The 23183-nt window shown below is 41.9% G+C and overlaps 3 protein-coding genes and 1 non-coding gene across 10 annotated transcripts in view; 3 read left to right on the top strand and 1 right to left on the bottom strand.

Annotated features, from left to right (window-relative positions):
• arfip2b (ADP-ribosylation factor interacting protein 2b) overlaps positions 1–8008 on the top strand; it is a 15345-nt gene extending 7337 nt beyond the window's left edge. For 3 of the 7 annotated variants that reach the window (XM_087172991.1, XM_023402578.2, XM_023402576.2), the window contains 7 exons: positions 546–654; positions 1831–1887; positions 3474–3589; positions 3792–4013; positions 4129–4286; positions 4986–5160; positions 5287–8008. In XM_087172991.1, the coding sequence (XP_087029117.1) occupies positions 546–654; positions 1831–1887; positions 3474–3589; positions 3792–4013; positions 4129–4286; positions 4986–5160; positions 5287–5442 (993 nt within the window). In that variant the 3' untranslated portion in view covers positions 5443–8008. Of the gene's footprint in view, positions 1–545; positions 655–1830; positions 1888–2935; positions 3023–3473; positions 3590–3791; positions 4014–4128; positions 4287–4985; positions 5161–5286 lie in introns of all 7 variants that reach the window. The other 4 variants (XM_023402579.2, XM_087172992.1, XM_023402577.2 and 1 more) reach the window with 2 other exon arrangements.
• A 1906-nt stretch (positions 8009–9914) lies between these two features.
• On the top strand, positions 9915–17746 carry fhdc3 (FH2 domain containing 3). The gene is made up of 11 exons (XM_023402564.2): positions 9915–10432; positions 10754–10815; positions 11947–12049; positions 12172–12257; positions 12702–12802; positions 12923–12993; positions 13120–13227; positions 13347–13417; positions 13608–13725; positions 13828–13992; positions 14144–17746. Exons 1-11 carry the CDS (start codon positions 9962–9964, stop codon positions 15209–15211), a joined length of 2424 nt encoding a protein of 807 aa, XP_023258332.2. The 5' UTR covers positions 9915–9961; the 3' UTR covers positions 15212–17746.
• Positions 17747–17783: 37 nt separating this feature from the next.
• On the bottom strand, positions 17784–17855 carry trnaw-cca (transfer RNA tryptophan (anticodon CCA)). The gene has a single exon. It is a non-coding gene; the product is annotated as a tRNA-Trp (tRNA).
• A 3550-nt stretch (positions 17856–21405) lies between these two features.
• LOC111652342 (tripartite motif-containing protein 3-like) overlaps positions 21406–23183 on the top strand; it is a 22231-nt gene continuing 20453 nt past the window's right edge. The window contains exon 1 of the mRNA XM_023402590.2: positions 21406–21598. The gene's annotated coding sequence lies outside the window, so the exon portion shown is untranslated. The remainder of the gene's footprint in view (positions 21599–23183) is intronic.

Here is a 23183-nt window from a genome sequence, read left to right as displayed (position 1 = left end):
CCCACCCCCTTGTGATCCAGAGCTGCGCTGAAGCCTGTGATGGTGATTATTTTGGAAGGAGAAAACAGTTTGCTTGAGCATTTCCTGCTGCATAGATCACTGGAGCCGCTGCTCGGGTTAGACTCTACGTCTGGTGATTAAACCTCCTTTGCTCGCTCTCTCAACAGCATCATGGCAGGAGATTCAGCTTAAATCCTTAGTTAGGTTAATTATTGACTGTGCACTTTAGAGGCGTGTTTTCTGCTGTTCACACACCTTGAAGTTTTTCCCTCTTGGCTCCTAGTTAAGTAGTTGAAGTTAGACAATGCCTGAAGATATGTGTGTACTGACCAACCTTCCTAACATAGTCGTGTTTGTCCCCCTCTAGTGAATAAGCCTTTAACTTACATTGTCTACACTGTGTGAATGTAACACTCAAAGTCATAAATGCTTGTTTACATATCCCCACCCCCAAAACCACCCAACAACCCTTCCCTTTGTTCCTCTGTTTTTTTTTTTGTTTTTTTTTTCCTTGTTTGTTTTTTTTCACCGTTTAAACTTTGCAGGACCTACAGCAGGTGATGGTATCGGGTCCCAATCTAAATGAGACTAGCATTGTATCAGGGGGGTATGGAGGAACAGCAGAGGGTATCATCCCCACCAGCTCAATCAAAGGTAGAGTCCTACTTCACTATTTGTCTCTCTCACTCATCTGTGACATCTTTCCAGTGTCTTTTTCTCAGCCGAACTGTCGCTCTCTCCCATTTTTGACTCCCTCTGTTGTCACTACGGATGTCTGTCTGTGAGTGTAATTCGGAGGACAATGAAGAGTTTGATTTCTCAGACCTCCGATCAGTCTTCCCATGAGATGATGCCGCAAATTAATTTGCAGTAATTGGTGGTCAATTTGTGCTGATTTATCGCCAGCGTGGGCCTCTGCTCTCTCTGCTCCTTATTACTCAGATTACATGGTTCAATGCCCAGGCGTGGGATAGAGACAGTAGAGTGAATGATGAACTACTGAACACTGATTTTAAAACAAACTAAGTGTTCTTATAATGATGTGTTGACTACTACCCAAACTTCCTGTCAAAAAGATAATATATATATATTTTTTTATAAATGCAACTATAACTACTTGAAAACTGACTAATCAGCAAACATGATCTGAATCTGCACTGCATAAGAATGTGCTTAGACATACAACCCCCCCCCCCATCCTTTTCAGCATAGCTAGGTGATGACACAGAGAGCTCCTGCAAGAAAACACAGGCTTGTCCAGCAAAAAAAAAAGAAAATGCAGTCATTGTGATATGGGCGAGGAGCCGCGTTGACCAATCAAATATGTGCAAAGTACACATTCTTTCATGAATGCAGTGTTTACAGTTCACTCAGCATTTGTCACAATCAAAGATAAAAAATGATTGCGGCCTTGATAACTTCTCACAGCACTGAAAGACAAGTTCATTATCAAACACGTCATTGTTCCTAAATGTCAGGCAACCGTTTCGAAACCACAGCGTCCCAACAGTTCCATAGATGCCCGACGTCAAACACCGTTTCATCTCACTATTCCTCACAACGTTTCTTCTTGCTCGCAAGCGGTTAATATTTTGCTTTTTAGATGAAAACTTACAAAAATAATTACACACCGAATCATAAATAGATCCAATACATGGTGTGATGCTGCGGGTCTGCAGCTGAGGGATTCATGTAAGTTTCTAGTTCAAGGCGCTGACCTCAGCAGTGTCGCTGTATTCACAGTTTCAGAGGGAATTAAACACCATCTTGTTTCTTATTTGATCCTAATATTTCTGCATCTTTGTCCCATCCTCTCTCTCTCTCTCTCAGGCCCTGCTGTGCGCTACAATGCAGAGTTTAACAAAAGGATCCCAGTTACAGGATTAGGTGGCTCCACAGACCAAATTATTATTAATTATAGAGAGCTTATTTCCAAAATGTGATGGAATCATTTTTAGCGACGCTGGATGTTTCTAGAATCTAGGATATCCAGTTTATAAGTACTGCTGTTAAGATTCTGTAAGCAAGAACTTCATCTGTTACCTACAACACACAAAATGTGACTCATGGATATTTCTCACATGATGAATCTCTCATTTTGGAAAGACGTTCTTTATACAGAGTGTGACTTTCAAATGGCTGAGAATTAGCTTCTCTGTCCCTTTTCATGAAATGTTCTCTGTTTCAGTGGAGTGGAGGGGAGTAAATTTATTTCTGGCTGCTGCTACTTTTCTTTGACACAGTCACAGTATTTCGTTAACATACTTCTCCTCTATTTCCTGGTTGATTTCTTCTGGGGTTGTAAACTCATCCTTTAACGGGTCTACACTTTTTTGTTCTTGTGTAGCAAAACAGAAACTGCCTTCATGTGTATTTGTATAAAGACCTTGAATATCAAAGTCAAAAGTCAGATATTACCGTGACAACTTAAGTAAACATTTAGTTTCTTAAAAGCCTGGCTGATCCAGTTAATTTAATATCACACTATTCAGTTCTGCTGCAGTTCAAACTGCCCCCGTCTTCACCATCACTCATTTGTCTGCATTGTTCACTGACTGTCATGCACTAAATGTTGTCTTTTCATCTTTGTACTTGTCTATCTTTATCCTCCACTTCCTTTTCACAACTCCCTCCTACATGTTCCTCGTCCTCCTCGTCTCCCTATTGTTGCCTCACTTTTCTGTCTTTCCTGCGTCTCCCGCTCCTCTCGACAAACTTCCTCCTACGTTGTCATTCCGTTTTTGGCACGCTTGTGCAACCTCAATAATTACTTCATTTCTAAACCCCGAAATATCCAACTATCATTCTGAATCCTGATCCCAACTATATAAATCCCACTCCCACATCCTTCCCTAATTCATACTCACCCTGAACCATTCCTTCATCCTTACCCTCCCCTACGACCTCCCACCCCCCACTTCATCCACTGTCACAGACCTGCGTATGAAGGCCAGGCGAAGTAGCGTTCCCCCGAGCAGTTCTGTCATCTGCCATATAGCAGGCCAATCACATGAATACCAAGGTACTGGAGAGGAGAACATTCAAAAGGCTCCACAATGATTAATAGTGTAGCAGTGACCCAAAATATCCCTGTAGTCCAGTGTGTTTTCATCTTATCACAGCTCAATAGAAAAGAATTTAGCGTCTACAATATTAAGTTTGTTTTCCCCAGTATTTCTTGCCACCTTCATTTCTGCTGCTCGCCCATTAACTCTACTTCACTCCTATGCATGCTCTACAGTGCTTTACGGGTCAGTGGTGACGGACATGGGTTGCAAGATAGCAGACAGATTTCCCTCAGTTTAGAGCAGCACAAACTGTGCTGAAAAGAAACTGTGCTGTAAAGTGAATGCACTTTCAGTAGCTGGTTCTCTACTCGGTCTGTTCTTTGCTGGGGGGTTAATCATGATGTCTGCCTCAACGTGTTTGTTGTTTACCATGTTTCTTGTGCTCGTTTGGGTCTTCTCTCTCAGGGTCCAACATGCACCACAGCAGCAGCAGCTCGTCCATGACGGCAGAAGAGCTGACCCGAGGTGTGGCTGTGGAAAAACTAGAAACAATGAAGAAGTGGGGTCTCAACACTTACAAGGTATCTGTAATGTTGACTAACAAGTAAAGCTGTGAATAGATGATAGTTTCAAGATAAAGAGCTACTTGGTGATTTTTATGTTTCTTGGCCTGAGGATCCTCTGAATCCCCTTCTCCCCATGTCTTTATGAAGCAGGCTAAAGTCACAGGAAGGAATTGCTTTGTGTTACTGATGTGTCTGTGCCTCTTCTTCATTGCGTCAGTGTACAAAGCAAATGATCTCGGAGCGTTTCGGTCGGGGTTCCCGGACTGTGGACCTGGAGCTGGAGGCCCAGATCGAAGTGCTGAGAGACACTAAGAGGAAATACGAGAACGTCCTGCGACTGGCCAGAGCACTGACCAACCACTTCTACAACATGGTGCAGACGCAGCATGCGCTCGGTGACACCTTTGCTGACCTCAGTCAGAAATCTCCAGAGCTTAGGGTGAGGCCTCAAAATGTATTTATGTGGTTTTTATGTCACCTGTCTTAACGCTTAGAGGCTTTAATACCATTTGTGTTCTGCATAGTGTGCGTTAATGCCTTGTTTTTCTATACAGGATGAGTTTGGCTACAATGCAGAGACTCAGAAGTTGCTGTGTAAGAACGGGGAGACTCTACTTGGTGCCATTAACTTCTTTGTGTCCAGCATCAACACACTAGTCAACAAGACCATGGAGGACACCTTGATGACGATCAAGATGTATGAAAATGCAAGGTAAGGACATTATTCATATCACCCAAGAAACTGGATGGAAACTCTTTTCAGAGGACGATCAGCAAAGAGATTTAGACAAAACATGAGCACAGAAATACGGATGTTGTCCTGTATCAAATGACAACGTGATTTGAGTTGCTCAAAGTGATGAGGCCACAGAGAATTATCACGTGAATCTGCAGTTTTATAGTGAGATTCAGCTCGATGTGTAGCGGTCTGATCCACTTTACTATTTTGGTTCACTCACTGTGAAAAAGCTGTAAAAACACACTGTGCACGAGTAGAACATGTAGCAGCTAAAGAGCCAGATGTTTTTAAAGTTAGTTAAAAGAGTGAATATTGGACACTACGTGGCCAGAAACAAACTCCAAATTAAGTGCTCCTTAACTGCTGGATCTGTAAATAAGCCATTGTTAACAAGTTCCCCATCAACCTCAAAAGGTGATAATGTTGTGTTCACAACCTGTTTCTGCCTCCCCCAAGTGGTCAGATTTAAAAATGATTTTAAAGTTGTTTTTTCCAACAGGATTAATGAGAATAAATCATCTAAACTGGACTAAGAATTACATTTATAAATACAAGGAGCAGACAGATAGGGTTCAGGGTTTCTTTATGATGACACTGAAAATTGGTCTGGATCTTTGAAGTGTTCCTCTTTTTCTTGAAACTCTGTGTTTTCTTTTCTGCTTTTCTGAACAGACTGGAGTTTGATGCCTACCGGTCAGACCTGGAGGAACTGAGTCTGGGTCCAAGGGATGCTGTTGCCATGGCCCGTATAGATGCTGCTCAGCAGCAATACCAAGTGCATAAGGAGAAGTATGAACGCCTCCGCTCAGACGTCATCATTAAACTCAAGTTCCTGGAGGAGAATAAGGTTGGTTTGCAGGACAGATCTGCATCATCAAAAAAGTGTTTACCTCCACGCTGACTCAAAGTGTTTTTCTTTGTGATAAATTGCACACTAACCAAATTCCTAAACTCTCTTGTCTCTGTCTCTCAGGTGAAGGTTATGCATAAGCAGCTCCTGCTCTTTCATAATGCCATCTCAGCATACTTTGCTGGCAACCAGCAGCAGCTGGAGCAAACGCTGAAGCAGTTCAACATAAAGTTGAGGCCTCCAGGGGCCGACAAGCCCTCCTGGTTAGAGGAGCAATGAGAGGGCCTGCTGGACCTCCTGCAGCCTCCTTCTTGACCACCTCCACCTGTTACCTGTTGAAACCCCCAACTTACAGAGGACCACTACAGAGGGAAAACACATACAGATAATTTGGTGGATGAAGAAATGAGATGAGCGTGTGGCTGGATGATTGGACAGATGAAGGAAGATCGGACAGATGGATTGCAGGGTATTATTGATGAATGCAGCAAGAAACGACGTGGCCAGTTTCATGAACAGCCAGGGGGCTATTAGTGCCTCTTTCCCCAACTTCCTCTTTTTTCCACTCGAACCCTCTCCTTGTGCTTTGTTCCCAGAGAAACTGTTCATCTGCCCCTTCCCTCTCCCCCATTCACCTTAAACCCCCTTCTATCTCAACACTACTTTGCTGTGTGCGCTTGTGTTAGTCATTCTTATGGCCATTATCGTACTCCTCAAGTGCTCCCAGTGATCTCAGTTAAACTTCAGTCCCACACCATCTTAGCAACAGAGACAGATGAGTAAAGGAAAAATAGTAAAAACCCATTAAAATACATTCAGATGTAACCAAACACAACATCAAAACTCCTCCAAACCTTATCACTCTCCTCGTGTGCCTCCTTATGTATGATCTAATGTAAGTACAGAAAAAAGAAGTCAAACTACACATGAAGGGGATTTGTTTGCTACACTGGAAAGGAATGTGCAGACATTTCCAATCAATGTACATTTCAAATTAAGTACTGTTTCACTTTTGAAATGAAATATTATACAATTGTTTGTAGCTTAAATATATATATAAAAAAAGACAATGCTGTGTTTAGTTTAGTTTTTGGTTAATTTGACCATCATGTCTTTGTTTTTTTCTAACTATATCAGTTGTACTCAGCTGTATGTCTCATGCCTCAGAGTGAAGGACAGTATAGTGTTAGGGCAACGTGTGCTGGTGTTTAGTCTGAGGTTATGAGAAATGCTACAGATTTGAATTGTTACCTGATTTACTTGTTTTATTTACCCAAAGAGAATTGAGAGAGATGGATGATGATTGGATGATGATTGGATGATGAAACCCTGCTACGTTTTCATGGGTTATTTAAGCAACGCTGATTGGTTCAGTCTGGACTGAGGAAGCTTTGAGGGACAGCTGACCTATGACAGTCTGTTAAGATCCAACAAACTTGAATGGATTCACTCCATTATTACATTGTCTAACGGGCTGTATTTACAAGGAATTCACATTGATACATGATACATTGAAATGTGTTTTTTTTTTTTTTTAAACTTTGTTTGTCTCTGCAATGTCTAGGGTCATATCTTCCAGTCCTCCTGAAGCAGAATATATTTGTCTATGGTTACATTTCTTCGCCGTGAAGATTAGTGTAGCCGTCTAATATTACTAATTGTAATATTTCAACATGATTTTGTCGTTGGTGATTTGGAAAACAAATTTTTTTTTTTTTAAATCTCCTGTAACTGAAACATTGTCTTAGTGTAATGTTAGTAAACAATCATGAATGGTTGACAATTAAGAGATGGTATTGCCACATGGTACTGCAAATGTAATGTTGAATTTTTATGCATCACTGTATTTATTATGTACATTGTATGTGTTAATCTGTTTGAATCAACATGTTGTACACTGGAACTTCTGGTTTGTGCAAATCCCTCATTTTTATGAGCATGACATTTAAGGCATTTTACAGGTGACACACTAACATGACAATATGCCTCAGGCCAACTAAATCTGTAATTGATATACTCCAGAAGAAGAAAAGATATTCTACACTAACTGATAGGAAGAACCGGCTGCAAAGTCAAATGAAGATAATCCAGTATAATGAATGTTTTACCATGCTGCATTTAATCCTAGAAACAGAAGGGAGTGCTCTGTGAAACCTCCATCAGTTAATGTGTCAGGCCTCCAGCTTCTCGTCTCCTCTCTATTTGCATGGCAGACAGCGATCCAAAGTATAGGAGCAGATATCTGTGAGCGTACCGATGCTCTACTCTTGGCCATCTGCGTGCCAGCTCGCATGGACTGGCCTAACGCCGTGCTTCAGGGTTCACTTTTTAATGCTGCACTCGTGAGGACAGTCGTGAAAGGAAGTGGATTTGATTTTTGATGAGAAGCAAATATCAAAAACGGATTCTTAAGATTTTTTTTTTTTCTTATGTGTCAGTGTGTCAACTGGGTGTATTTTATTCCAGCTGTAGGAAGACCTTGGCCTCACTTACAGCAAAAACTGCAGTTTCGCTGGCCAGCTCCTGGTCTGTTTGACCGCCACACAGCAATATTAACAAAAATGTGACTCCTCTTTTCCAAACCTGCCCCTTTGAAATTCCTCCCCTCTTACACCAAAATGAAGATTTATAAAATGAGATATTTTATTTGTGTACAATCGATATTTTCTAGGTTGAGCTGGTGTATTGTACTGTATGAATGATTGCACATAATGGTATTTAAGATGATCAATGAAGTCGTGTCATGGATTGATGTGATACTCTGCCTTCATTCCTCGCTCAGACCTGAAAAGTCCCACCCTGCCCCACCCCAATGGAACAAAAATTAAAAATACACATTTTCAAATGGTCTGGCTGTATTTCCTGTTTGTGTCTTTCACCTCATTTGTTTTCCACTGGTGAACTTCCTGTTGCACGTGGAGTAGAGCAGCAGCAGCCATCTGGATTCAGTCAAATTCAACTTTATAATCTTGTGATTAGTCATCCACTGCCATTAAGACCTATTCTTGATCAACCTCATTTATCTAACTTCTCCCATGAAATTTAAAACTTCCTGTTTGATTATTATTATTATGACAGCTGACAGAAGCCCCCCCCCAACGCTATTAACATTTCTTAATATGCTGTCTAATGAAACCACCAAAAAATAAAAAATCCACACATTTGTACCACATTTTTATCGGGGGTTTTCTTCAGGGCGCTGTTGTGTTCATTATTATTATTATTAGTAGTAATAATTAATATTATTGTACTATTGGTAACACTAGTACCTATTGGTATTGGTATGATTATTCCCACCATAACAATTAACAATAAACAGCACATACAGATAACACTATTACCTATGGGTATAACTGTTTTCACATTTACAATTACCAATCAACAGTGTTTACTGCTCTCCATCTGTTCCTGTTGCTGTTAAAATTGAGTTGAAAATTGAATTGAATTTTTAAATGTATACATCTGTGAATATATGATAGCTCCTTCTGCCTTTATCTTTATCTATAGCAATAAAGGACATGGTAGTTTTTGTATTCGCACATACTCATTTAATACTATACTCCGTTAAACCTGCCTGTTTGTAATTTTTTACATTAACAGAAATACCAATGTTTTTTTTTTCTTACCTCACGATAAAAAGGCGTTTCCATCCAGGTACCACAGACTTGAATTTGATTGGCGGAGACGCGCCCTGCACCTGTGATGCTGTTTGTGAGACACTGACTGAGGCAGTCTGCAGAAGCACGAGGCGAGAGATCGGAGTGAGGATTTATTTGACAGCTGTATTTTAAAAGCACGGTGAGTAAAATAAATCCGTAATGTTGCCCTTGTGACAGTCCAGACTCTATTATGACCCTTTATTTTGTTTGCCGGATGATTTGTTAAGGAGGAACACGAACGAGGATGTGAATGTAACTGACAGCGAAACTTCAACAGAAAAACGTCAAATCAATGATGCTTTGTTTGTCGCACAGACATGATTGAACAACTTTGAGTATATTTTCGGATTTTTAAATCCGAACTTTAAAATTCCGCATAGGAATATCCCACCGAATAGAATGTGTTTCAATGTAATCACATTTAATTGCAGTTGGTTTGCCTGTTTATTCTACAGCTTCCCCCTCCACGAAAATAAACGGCAGCAAACTGTGTAGGAGCAAATTAGAGAGTAACGTTTAATGTGTGATTATGTTTCTTGGTGGATGCCATCCATGCCGAATTTACCACTAGGCTCTAATGAGTAATATAAGGTATAAATTGAGTTATGTGAAGCATTTTCATTTGCTGTTTAGACAGGAGCATTAATTTGTGACATTTCCTCAATGGCGTTTCCTATGATGCACTGAAGATCAATACTTCAAGCAGGGTGTTGTATTTCTGGAGTAAATGTTATGCTACTGTGTTTTTCAAAAATGAAAAGTAGAAGGTTGAACAACAACGATATGTCTTTCTTTGAGTAAAAAAGTGGTGGCACAAACTATAGTGTCTACCTTACAAGTTGATTCTTCTTTAAATATTTAACTTGCTGTATTTAATATCACTTTTATGGTATTTTTGTTACGTGTGATGTTGATATTTAGAAAACTGTGGCATCTGCTTACCTAGAAAACATTCATATGTACCTATGAAACAATGAGAAAACATTACATTTGGAGCAGATTGTTCCTGATGACTTTATAAGATGCTACCAGTGAGTGTTTGTCTAAAACACTGCTATATACTTCTGTGTCTCCTCAGATCTGAGTGGCCAGCAGTGGGATACTTTCATCCAATCATCTTTGGGATTTGACAGATACAGATGGAGGGAGTGCTGATTTTAAAATCTGCATCTCTTCCCAACTGTTCCTCTCAAGACTCGTCTCCCCCTTCGCCACCGGATGCTCAGGAAGATTCAGATCTCCAAGCATCTTCTGCTGTGACTCCCTCCATATGTGTTGTCGCTGCACCACCTCCGCCACCACCACCACCTCCTCCTCCTCCGCCTCCTCCGCCTCCCCCTCCTCCTCCTCTCACTACCACTTCTTTTGGCTCTCGTGATGTCCAGAGACGATCCATGAAAAAGCTGAACTGGGACACCATCCCCAGCCAGCGCGTCCTGGGCAAGTTGAATGTTTGGACGTCTAAGCGGCCTCAGAGGGACCTGGTGCTGGACATTCGCAGCATGGAGGAGCTGTTCAGTCATGTGGACAAACGGGCATCGATACGCAATTCAAGGGTCATGGGTCTGAACAAGTTTGACGGCATGGACCTCCTCCCACAGGAGCCTCAGGTAAACAACTTGGGCTGCACTTGGGTCATATTTGAAACCATGACAGTGGCTGATTTCCAGAAAGTGATGTAGACGCTCCTAAGTTTTTATGGATGAGTAAACTGAAACAAAATCCACGTGCTAGGGAAGTAATGAACACAGAAAATAGGAAGTTATTTTTAAAAGTTCCACACCCATTATATCGTCAGTGAGGAACTGGGAGGGTTTTTGCTTCCTCAAAAATGATGTGAATTATAATGTTGAATGTGGACTTGTCTCATCTGAATATGGCTGTACAGAGGTATCTGTTTAGTGATGTATTTTGTTCCTTTTTCACCACAGGTCACAATCCTTGACTCTAAAAAGAGTATGAATATCGGGATCTTCCTGAGACAGTTCAAGAGGTAAAGTAAAAGCTGAGGTAAAAAATCTAAAATAGAGAAAAATATTGAACACTGTAGAGCAACACACGAAGTAAAGGATGCACAACAAGAGCTAAGCTGACTCCAATTGGTGCAGCTACAGTAAGCAGCGGTCAGAGAAAGGCGCTTTCATGTCAAACACAGTGGATGCTGGAAATACGGATCATATACGCATGAACCACTTCCACTGTGCTAATCATTACCCAACCGGCAGGTTCTTTATCTCAGTGGTTTCATATTCAAATACATGGAAATGCCTTTTTAAACATCATTTGACAGCATTCAGGAGCAACATATGGGATAACATGTTTGTTTGAACAATTATGACGAATTTTATTAACACTTTAATGATAGGAAAACATAGTTCTGACCAGTGAGAGTTGAAAGGGAAGATTGAAGTTGATTTGGACGTCTAATATTATAAAGTATAGTTACACAAAATTGCGTAAACGTGTAAATATTTTTAGGTTTAGGTAGTTGTGAGATACATGCTGGCGCTGTGTCTGCAACTTATCAAGATGATGTCACTCTCAGCCCAAAGTTCACTCAGCCGTCACTTTGAATATCAAATGCACTGAATGTGTGTGAGCAGCTAAGTACTGCAATAATACCTGCTATAGCAACTTAGTCCAATTCAAATTGCGTGAGTTTCTGTGTGGTAGTGATGAAGTTCATTCCATGATGGTTTTGAAATCACATGCTGGACACTGTAAAGTGTGACGTGTTTGAATGACTATATCAACAGTCATGTCATGGAATAAACGATCACATTCATTATTTCATTTCATTTAAACATTTCTTGTTATAGCTTGAATCTGTAACTTAGCATAATAATATTATCCTTGGCAGAAGAGGTTGATCCAATATGTGAAAGTAGGCTGCCGACCAACAACTTGTGGCTTCTAAATTAATATTAATGTTTTCAAGGCGTCTATGTTTGGTCATTGTTTGTGTTCAGCGCTCTAGTCTCCTATAGGTGCACTGTAGCACATGAATACACCACCTTGAGGAATTTATCAAACAATTATTGTGATGTTGGATGAGTGATGGTGATTGTGAAGTATGGAGGTATGCTACCCTTTTATTAGAGTTGTGTTCTGTCTCCCCCTGCAGGCCGGTGACAGAACTGGTACAGGACATTCGTCAGGGGAACTGGCTCAGATTTGGAACAGGCAAACTGAAAGAGCTTTGTAAACTGCTACCAGAAGAAAGTGAGGTAACAACAGCTCATCTTTCCACTTTGGTCCTGTATGCATAAAATAAGAATAATGAATATGTACATGTCTTGGAATAAGAACTACTGTAATATTACATATTCCTCCATTTCCTCCTGTTTAGATGAAGCATCTGCTGTCGTTCAGTGGGAACCTGTCTGTGTTACCTGAGGCTGACCAGTTCATGGTGCAGCTGGTCAAATTGCCGGGGTGAGTCTGGAGTTTTCCAAAAAACACATTACAAAAACATTTATAAAATATTTGATTGCATGTTAGTTAGCCATGTGTGCAGTGATAGCCAACTAAAATGTGTAAAAGTCTCACACATATGAACTCACTTCTTTTCATGATCAGTGACAGCCATTGGCACCATGACCCCCCCCCCCGAAAAAAAAAACCACACTATCTGCTGTTATGCTGACAGTGAAGAAATGTATAGAATATTATTTTTTAAATCTTGCATACAGTATCTTCTATTGTTTTTATAATGCTACCACTTTTGCGCCGTAGACTTCATATATAGCAAAAAGCAAACAAAAAGAAAGTGTTGCCATATCCAGATCTCTCTAAGTTTAATAATGGGTAATAAAACTGAGAAACTGACTACAGCTAATACAGTAAGTAGCAGTTTTGCTTATGTCGTCTTTCCTTCAGCTACGAGGAACGCCTGAAAACGATGGTGCTGAGGGAGGAATTCTTTCCTCTTATGGAGGAAGTGAAGAACTCTGTTGGTGTCATGACCAAAGCAGCTAATGGTAACCTCTCACACGCTTCCACCAAAATGTGCTTACAATCCCAACTGGGTCTGTTTTATACCATTTGATGTTTATATTAAGGTTCTTTGTCTCCATCTCTTTTTTCCTCTCTCCTCTTAGAGCTGTTGGACTGTGATGAACTCCACTCAGTCATTCGGCTGGTGTTGAAAGCTGGGAATTACATGAACGCTGTTGGTATTTCTCTTTCAGAATCACATTTCTATTATTGATGCATTTAAGCTGCCCTTTTGTGCTTTCATTTCATTTATTATACTAATGAATTGACAATTGAAATATATGAATAATTTATCATTCAGGGTGGCTACAGTGCCAATGCCATCGGCTTCAGGATGACGTCTCTGCTCAAGTTGGCAGACACCAAGGCCAACAAGCCTGGCATGAACCTCATGCACTATGTTGCCAAGGTGAGGAGGAGCCCTGGGATGGACAGGATGCTCACTGAAGAAAATATTTGTGAAGTGATGATGCTATCATACTATATCTATATATCAGTTATGAACCCGACTGTCTCTCCCACCCACAGCAAGCAGAGGACATTGATTCTGAGTTGCTGACTTTTCCCAGCCAGCTTGAAAACATCGGGATGGCAGCAAGGTGGCTATCTTTATTTTACTGACAGTCTATTCTGTATTTGGTTCTATTTAACTGAACATGTTTTGCTTACTAACAGTTAATTCAAATATTGTATCTGTATCCAAAACTGAATTTGATTGGTTTAATGTACAAATTTTTGCATTCCTCGGAACACGTCATGTCAGTGTGTGAATGTTGCTCCATACCGCAGAATTTGTAAAGAGGAGGTAATCGCAGACTTTGAGAGAGAGGTGAAGAAGATCAAGGAAGTGAAATTGTACAGCAGCACACAGCCTGGCTTCTTGCAACAGATGGAGACATTCCTCATGGTAAAGTCCCCCCCCCCTCCACAAACCGAGCTTGTGAAAACTTTGTGCACTTTGCATCCCTCTTCTTTTTTTTACCCTTTTCTTTATGTTTTAAATCGTCAGAGGGCTGATGCCAAGCTGGCCGACGTGGAATCCTCTCTCCAGGAGCTGAATGGCCTGAGCAATGCTGTTGCTGAGTACTTCTGTGAAGACCCGGCGACCTTCAAAATGGAGGAGTGCTGCTCTATCTTTCATTCTTTTTGCAAGCGGTTTGATACAGCTGTAAAGGTAAGACTAGAAAGAATTTGCAATATATTTACATGTGCATCATGGGGGGAAAAATGATGTTCAGTGTTTTGAATTTCAACAAGCTTTGTCCCCCTGGGGTTATAAGTCTGCCCTGTGTACTTGAATACGTCTTCCCTTTACCTGGCTGCAGGAGAACCAAGAGCGAGAGGCTGCAGAGCAGAGGCGCAAGCGGAAGGAGAGCATCCGTATTACAGGAAAACGACGCTCCACAATGTCTGGCCCGGTACCTGAGCCTGGTCGGGACTCGGCCAGCTTGGAGTCGGCCTTACACAGCTTTCTGACCAACGTTCCAGAGGGATTAGTCAGATGTAGGAGGAACCTGCTGCCCCCAGTCGAAGGATCCCCCAACGGCCGTAGTCCTCGCAGTCCTGGTCAGTCAGCAGAAAAAACTGAGACTACGTCCTCTACTAAACAGAGGAGGCCTGAGAAGAAACAACCCAAACTGCAGAAAGAGCAAGTAGCAGCACCGGAAAACAAGGAGGAAGCTGAGAAGATGCGTGCGATAACTCGGAAGGTGCTACGCTACCAAAACAGCAAAAGTAGCCTTGATGGGGACAGAGTCTCAGGCACTCCGCGGCGCTCGGGGAGACCGCAAGACTCTCCGGCTACTCCAAGTACCCCGCGGCCTAGGACCAGAGACTTCTTCTTTGCCAACAATGGGGACGTGGGCTCCCCGTGGACTATCCTGAGCCCTTTTACTTGTTCTCAAAGAAACATCCCTAAGCGAAACAGACAAGCACACCAACAGAGACTGTCCTCGACTTCTGGTGGAGATGACCTGGATGATGGAGTGTGGGAGAGTGATGAAGGCAATTGTCTTCCCAATCGGGACAGTCTAACATCTCCATCCGTGGGTACTGCGTCTCTTCCCGAGTGCCCCCACCAGAGGGCTGTGTCGCAGGCTCCCATCCTCAGGTCTATCTCCATGGATGAAACAAGGCGATCTCCAGCATCTGGTTTCCGTCTGGGGGACATGTTCCAGAGAAGCATGTCTCAAAGGTCATACTCGTCCGGCTCAAGGACAGAAAATACAAGAGAAGAAGTTGCAGGAGTCTTTCCATTGAATCGCTCTAAGGCGAGGAATCGTGTGGAAGGGCAAGTGAGCAGCTCTGGGCTTATATCCTTCTTCAGACGCATTGGAGGCAGAAGTAAGCCTGGTGATGTGGAAGAACAAAACTTCAAAGGATCTAACACTTGATTAAAATTTTATTCAGAGACAGAAACCAAGCTTTGTCATGTTTTTGTGCTTTAGATTGTTAAAATTTGTTTGTCCCTCCCCCCCCTACCCTGTCATGGTTTTACCCTTCAGTGGAACCAAGGCAACTGAGGACTTGCTTTGAACTGTGAGGACTTTGATTTTTGGAAGTCAGACCACGTTCAAAAATCGTAACATCTTTTCTTTCTTTTTTTGTCTTTTTGTGCGCAATAAAGGGTGACGTTCTACCTTTTTACTTTAGTTGTATATGGAATATGCACTTACCATACCATTACATTTAAGTGTTATGTACAGCGTTTCTGGTTGAAATGTCTCCCCATCCACCCATGTCATTGAAATCCTTGCAAGTCTTAGTGGTGCTGATGTCTCCTTAGTGACGCCTGCTCAGTTTCCAGTACTTACCTTTCACTTCATCTATTATTTCTTCTCTCGGTCAGTCTGGCTGGAAGGCGGCAGTTCAAGTAGCAGAGAAGTTGGGCTCTTAACTTTTTGGGCTCAGAAAGACAAATTCATCCAGATTTGTAGACCATAGGTACAGTATATTCATTTAAATTTCAAACTTGTTGCAAATTCTCTGACAAGAAAATTACATTTGAATGGGACACATTGTTGTTGATGAACCCACACTGGGTATTTCCAGCCCCCTCACCCCTTGGCTTTCAAATGATCTGTCCACCACCACTGTGCCACCCTGGTGTCTCTGCTCAGCAGTAAGTGAGATTTTGGACAGAAAGAGACATTCAGTTGAGTCACTTGGGCAACAGGGTTTTATTTACACCCATTTCATTTGAGCCCTCGGTGTAATAATACTCTCTGGAACAATCTGGTCAATACAGGCTCCTTTCTGACTGTTCTCTTGTCCTCCCCACATCCATCCCTCCCACTGGCGCTAGCTCAATGGGGACATTTGCAGTCGCCTGGCATTTCAAATCAGGGGGCATGATGAATAGAATGAATGGGGGGAATTTGGGAAATATATGGGCAGTTTTTTTGTTTTTTTTAAAGAAAGTGGGCTACTATGTGACAATGAAAATGAAGTCTTTAGCTATAAATATGCAAATTCTCCTTTGTGGTTGGTCAAAGCAGAGGCCTTGCACACAACAGTCTGGTACTTAAAGCGCTACATCAGCGGTCACTGAGCTGTTTGATGTCAAATGAGAGCTGTTGAGGACCATCTCATGTGAGTCGTCTCCTGAGGACATGAGGTGACCTGCTGTCCTCACCAAGTTGCACTCTCACCAGGGCTATCCCTCATCAACTGGGTGCTCAGAGTGCGTGTGTTTGTGTGTTCGTGTGTGTGTGTGTGTGTGTGTGTGTGTGTGTGTGTGTGTGTCCCAGTGAAAGATGAGAAACAAGCATGAATAGAGAAGAGAAAGGAGGTGGGGTGGGGGAAAACTTGGACCAAGTGAGAGTGAGTGAGAGAGAGAGAGAGGGAGACTTGCAAGTTGTATTGTGAGGGAGCATTTAAGCAGAGAAGAGCATGTGAGAGGACAGAGGACGCCAGTATCTTAAAGAGACAGAGAAAACACAAAAAGGGACTGACTGTACAGGACTAACAGATGAAAAGGAACACAGCAAAGCCTGTATAGTGACAATCCTGGATGTTCTTTAATGTGGGAAGAGGCGGCTGGACCAAAAAGGTAGATTAATCAATTAATTAATCAATTGTTTCAAGAATGCATGATAACAGATCAGCTATGAATTGCTCTAAGTGATATATTTACATGTTTTAATCTATGCTTTTCTATGTACTTTTAAATTGAAAGCCCGAGGCATTAAGCACTAAAGCAAACTGTCTATGTGGGGAAAAAGTGTTGTTCAGACAGCGTCCTGCTGACATTACATTCTGTGCTCTTTAGTAACGTGACAGAGGATCACACTGTGTCGTTGCTTGTGCTGCAAACTTAATCCACCATAGCAGCTATGGGTATTAGACTGTTTACAAGTGTGTTGTAATCAGATTTGAGGTTGGAACGGAAGACCATGAAGAATCCACTCGTGATGCACTGTGATGTGTTTCCAGAAGTGCATGTGAATTCATTATCACTCATCTGTGATGAATTTCTGTATGGGAAACGTGTGACTGAAGACACTTTTTATGCCTCATATCCAGCCATGGAAAAAAGAAGACTGCTCAATAGTTATGAATGATTTGTTTATTTTTTTTGATTTGAATGTGTTTTTTTGTTGTTGTTGTTGTTGTTTTTTTATTTCACTGCACTTTTGAATTGAACTTAAGTTGGTACTGGTTAAGCACAGAGAGATGACACCTATAATGAATAATTAAATTTAAATGAATTGTAAATTACAATGAGTGGTATGTGTTTTAAGGAAAAGGTAAAAAAAAAAAAAATGTATTTCCACAAGTGGTCTTATAAACTTAAAATCGAGGATATTCAGAGTGCCCGTGGCTGAACACAGGTACAAGTAGACTACTGCAGAGAAAAGGCTGTTACGTCCTTATATTCTGAAGAGAGTTGATATTCTAACATTGCAGAATAAATGTACCATTTCTCAGCACGTATCAAATTTATTGTTGAAGTTTTCAAAGAATTGACCCCGACGTGATTTGAACACGCAACCTTCTGATCTGGAGTCAGACGCGCTACCGTTGCGCCACGAGGTCCTGTGACGACATAGGTGTGGACAGCCGATCATGAACCTATGGTAGTGGCTATTGCTGTCCCCGTGCGTCGATTTAAATATCTACGAAATGTTTGTCTTGTCGATCGTAAGCTTTCACGCACAACAACCCTTCCCTTGTGTTTCTCGTAGCTGTTACCTGATTTGGCTTTTATTTTTAATTGACAGTGCGTGTCTCTTAATTTTCACATTAAAGAAGAGCAAAACATGAGATCACAGCCCCGCTTTGTCCTTTCACCAGCACGGTATGAAAGTTTACGCGTCCCTCCGTTTCCATCCAGTAATACATGAAGGTGTTGCAGGTGGTTTTGTCTTCAGTCAGTCACTAGATGGCGCAATTGAACAGAGTTTAGTTGGTTTCTGATTCAGTCTTAACTTCTTGCTTTTACGCCCAGCAAAGAGCCATGAAGGCCCTCAACAAAACTGGCCCTTTACTAGATGTAAGTACTAAAGTAAATAATAAAGTATTTGCACTAAAGTAATGCAAATTAAAGAAGAATGTATGTGACATAGTTGTTAAAGTTCATGGTCCCTCTACAGGATGCAAGGACTGGCTGCAATTAATCTGTGCTAATATGAAAACAAAACAAACTGTCGTTTCCAAAAGCCTCGTGCCTGTGTTATAAATACATGTGCTAAATTTGCTTCTAGTTCAGCTGATGTAGGTTGGGCAAGTCTGTCTGTTAATTCCAGCTGTTCTCTTCTTAAGGAAAGAAGAGGAGCATCTGGAGAATCTAGAGCACCTGCTAACCTTCATTAGTGACCAACCTATTCATAGGAAAATGGATGGGTAAGTGCACACAACAGAACACACACAAAAATTTGTGGTTTTTGTTTGCAATGTCTGTTGTTGCATCATGTGACATCACAAGTTGAAAACAAGCGTCTTCTATGGCTGTTGCAGTATTCTTTACTTCTCTCACAATTCACAGGTCTGTTGTCAGTAAGGTAACATAAAACACAGTCACCTTAAAGTAGGGTTGCTCAGTGTTGACGTTATTGTCCCTCCTGCTGCACCAGCAGTTTGTGGCATGTTGATTGGTGCAATAGGTGAACATGCAGTACGATAGGAAGCAGTCAGTGTCCATCCAGTTGTTTTTATTTCACTGTTTCTATCACAGCAAAGCCAGATGTCCTTTCTCTAATTCAGAAATATTCAGCAGATATTCTTGGTATCTGGACAGTGAGGTGGAAGCATGGGCCTCAGTCTTGATTTCTAACATGTGTGCCTGTCAGTGTGCATTTTGTTTTGTTGCTGGACAACACAAGAAAGACTGAGATTGTACATGTCACAATTCCTCCTCTCGCTGTCAGGAAACAGAATAAGAACACATACAGCCTCCCCCACACACCTCGCTGCTGCAGCAACCAAAGCTCCAGTGCTGCTTGATTCTCAGACTAACTAATACCCAACTGACCACATTCACTTGGGTTTAGCCCAATTTTAAAATCCATCTAAGACACAATCTACCAGTGAGATGAAAGCCTGCGCTCATAAGTAACACAGCTAATGAAAGATTTTTGAGATGATTTTGGGTCAGGAATCGCAGCGTCACCATAGCTGAGCAGTGGCATGACTTTAAAAGTTTTTACCGTACTCTTAAAGAACAGAAATTAACTTAAGTTCATGTGTCTGAACATGAAGACTGCAACCTTTAAAGGACCATACCGGTTATATATACTTCACATTTCTGGTGGCCATTTTCCCCAAAAATACTAGGTATTTTTATACTAATTCCATACCGTGCAGATCCCCACTGTTTCCCATTCATTTCAATTTGATAGTTAACCTATACAGGCTTCCTTACGCAACTAAACCATCATTGTCAATATATACTCTATATGATTGTTTTTTTCTTTATGTTTAAGAGGGTAGAGCTTTTTTATGCAGGAAGCCACTGTTTCTCTTCTAGTTTTAAATTCCTGGCCACACAGATTATGACATGTAGCTAACTCTCAAATCCTGGTCCTGAATGTTTTGTTCAAGTAGTTCAAATTTCAAATGATATTTATACCATTCTGGCATAAACTGACAGTCATGTCTGCCTGGAAGCTGGGAGGTCAATCTGATAGCTTGGGGCTTTGGGAAGTGATCAACAGGAACACCAGTGCAGTATAGAGTTATTGATTAAACCACTGTCTGTTTACATCACATTCTCTGCTCCAGCCATCACATTATAATAGTATCCACATAATGTGCATTCAAATGCAGACCATGTCCACTCCACATGGGCTGATTTGTCTGTGCACCAATAGTGAAATGTGAGGTTTTTTTTCCACCTCCTGGATATCTAATGACATGTGTAAATACAGAATTTCTTTAATATACTGTAAGATGATGTTTGGTGATTAAGCTTTGTGCAGTTTTTCTCATGCAGTTTCTTGAAAACGCAGGTAATGAATAGGCCTCTTCTCTCGTCCATCAAGAAATAGTTTGCCTGTGTCAAAAGCTTGTCTATAACCTGGAGGGTTTTCTAAACCTGCAGAGATTTTATGATTTGCAGTTCAGGGATAAGAAGCTAACTGGACTGTTTCAGAGAGACAGAGAGAGAGAGAGAGAGAGAGAGACAGAGACAGAGACAGAGAGAGAGAGAGATAGAGAGAGAGAGAGAGAGAGAGAGAGAGAGAGCAGCCATCTGTGTGTTCTGCTGCACTGGATGCAGTCTCCATGGCAACATGGTGCTCCCGCAGCAAAATCCTGGGAAGATGGTTTGGTCCCCACCCCCATGCGCATGCACACAAGTGCTCCACAGACACTTGAGAGGAGGACAGCGCTCATGCCTCTGCCGTCCACACACACACACACACACACACACACACACTGATCCTACAAACTCCACTAGCACAATTTTCCTGTCAGTATATATTTCACTACATGTTACATTCGCTCTTTACCACTATATTTTATTATTATCACAATTTCAGTTTTCCTTGGGGAGAACTTGAACCATTTCTCAATCCATTCTCTGTCTCTCACTTCTCACTTCCTCTCTGTCTGTCTTTTATATACCACTCCATCAACAATTGCATCACCCTCTTTAAAGCCGAGCTCCACATTTGTCATTCTTTCCAGCCACCAATTCCCAGCAGGCTTTGGTCATTCCTCCTGTCAGCTGCCCTGCACCTACACTCTGTTTGTGAGGAGGATGGAAAGAGTGATAGACCTGGTTGGCTTTTCTGTTCATCACTTCTTTCATGTGAAGCATCACCAATTTTCTGTTTCAGCAGTTTGAGCTTTTCTCATTCTCCTTACAAACGCAGCGAAGGAGGGAGAGATGAGATAGGTGAGGGAGAGTGAGGGCAGGAATTGAAAAATTCTCTTGTCTCTTTGTTGCCATATCCCCTTCACTCTGCTCATCTCCCACGCTATTGGACAATCCAGCCCCCTCCCATTTTCACACCAGCCAGTCAGCTTGTACAATCTCTGTATCTCTTGCCTCCTAAGAGTCGCTCTCTCTCTCGCTCTCTCTCTCTCTGTGTCCCTCAGTCACTTTCCCTCCCGCTAGCACACACATACATGCGTTAAAGCCAGATCCTGATCACACACATACACACACACACACACACATACACACACGCCCTGTTCTTGCCTGCCTCCCTTGACTCCCTGCATGAGGTGCTTTTTGCTGTGGCGATGTCGGGTTTTGTGGACGGATATCGCTTCCACTGGAGGAGAACGTGCTGAAACTTCCTCGCACCTCCTCTTTCATCTGTCACGAACCTGCTGTAAGTGAATCTTTCTCTACGACGCCTGCTCTCATCCTCGCTCTTTCATCCCACCCCACACCCCACACCCCCCTTTTACTATGTGCCGGCGCTCATTCCTTCATCCTCCACTATTTCCATACTACACCTTCCTCCCCTTGGTTGGATGGTGCGCCCCTTTCCCTTCTCTCACGTCTCCCTCACCTCCCTCCAGCTGGCGGATGCTGACACCCTATGTTGGCTGTATGCAGAATAATGCTGCAGGCCATTTGCTGGCCTGTGATGGGTTTGTGCTGTGCAGCATAACCTGATAAATATTTCCCGTGTGTATGTGAGACCCCTTTTTGTGAAGCTGGCCTGACTCTGATTATAGATGAATGGAGCTATCTGTGCTGGATAGGTGGTTTGGTGATATTCTGGTGTGAACACAAACTGGGAGACACTAGGAATATGAATGTGTGGCTTGACAATGAATATTGTTTGCATGGATGATGTAATAACTCAGATAAGACCTTTTTTTATTGAAGAAATTTAAACATGCAACAAAAACCATTGTTTTGTTTTTTTTGAATATCATTCAGCATGCATCAATTTGATATTGTTCACTGTAATTTTTATTATAAATGGTGCTATGTCTCACCACTACAGTCAGGTGACAACCCTATGTCTCCATGTTTGGTCTGTTTTTTACAATTTCAGATTACGTGCATTACACGGATTTAACAAACTCTACAAAACTCTTAAAAGCTTAAAACAAGATTGTTTGCCTCCGCTAAGTGTCTGAAATGGATTTCAGTTCCTCACATTGGGCTCAATCTAAACTCTACCAAGATACAGTTGATGATGCTGGGAGCAGAACATTACTTTGACCTTAAGCATGATTCTTTGAACGGAACTCCAACATGACACAGTTGAGGCTCAGTGGAGGGCTACGACAGAGGTTTGCACTCTCGTACATGTAAGAGCAGAAAAGCCGGGATGTTGTACGAGGACATTTTCTAAAAGGTTGAAATAGTGATCCTGGGGCACCTCTGGTCGCTGTGGGGGAAGTGGAGACTGGAATGTCCAGCTGGCATGGGAGGAATGTCACCAGAGCTGCATGGGAGGGGGCGAGAGTCAGACGAGGAGGGATGTAAACTTAACGGTGAAAAAACACTGAATGATTAACTGAGCGGTGGCCACTACTGTAACTGCTGCATTTTCTGCCTCATTGGCGTCATAACTGTCATATGCACCCCTCTGACTTGCTAATGTGGAGGTTTTTTATGCTGATGCTGAATCAGTGCAGCGATCTGTACAAGGAAAGACGTGGAGCCATTTCTGTATTCTATTAATACACTAGAGTAGTTAAAAGCACCACGACCAGTGACGTGACAGCAGCTGATATCCCTGTAAGTTGTGACTGTTGTGCCTGTACGTGTGTGTGTGTGTGTGTGTGTGTGTGTGTGTGTTTATGTGTGCGTTTTAAAGGTGTGATGCTCTAAGGTGATTGTGTTGCCATGGGTAACAGCAACAGACTTTCTTCCACTCCGCAAGGTCAAGAAAATGTTTGTGCAAGTCTAACTTTATGTAAATGCTTTTGATGCAGCTTTTATATGCACACATC

Source organism: Seriola lalandi, unplaced genomic scaffold (assembly GCF_002814215.2).
Source record: "Seriola lalandi dorsalis isolate HSWRI2012SDOR001 ecotype SW California unplaced genomic scaffold, Sedor1 jcf7180002053944, whole genome shotgun sequence".
In the NCBI taxonomy this organism is placed as follows: Eukaryota; Metazoa; Chordata; class Actinopteri; order Carangiformes; family Carangidae; genus Seriola; species Seriola lalandi.
Note: the sequence above shows the minus strand (reverse complement) of the source record. Positions and strands in the feature narration are given on the sequence as shown.

Excerpts from the sequence above, each read along its gene's own strand:
- fhdc3 (XM_023402564.2), top strand. The coding sequence starts at position 9,962 with ATGGAGGGAGTGCTGATTTTAAAATCTGCATCTCTTCCCAACTGTTCC. Across the intron at positions 12,050-12,171 it reads TGCTACCAGAAGAAAGTGAG|ATGAAGCATCTGCTGTCGTT; the intron begins GTAACAACAGCT and ends CCTCCTGTTTAG. Across the intron at positions 13,993-14,143 it reads GGTTTGATACAGCTGTAAAG|GAGAACCAAGAGCGAGAGGC; the intron begins GTAAGACTAGAA and ends ACCTGGCTGCAG.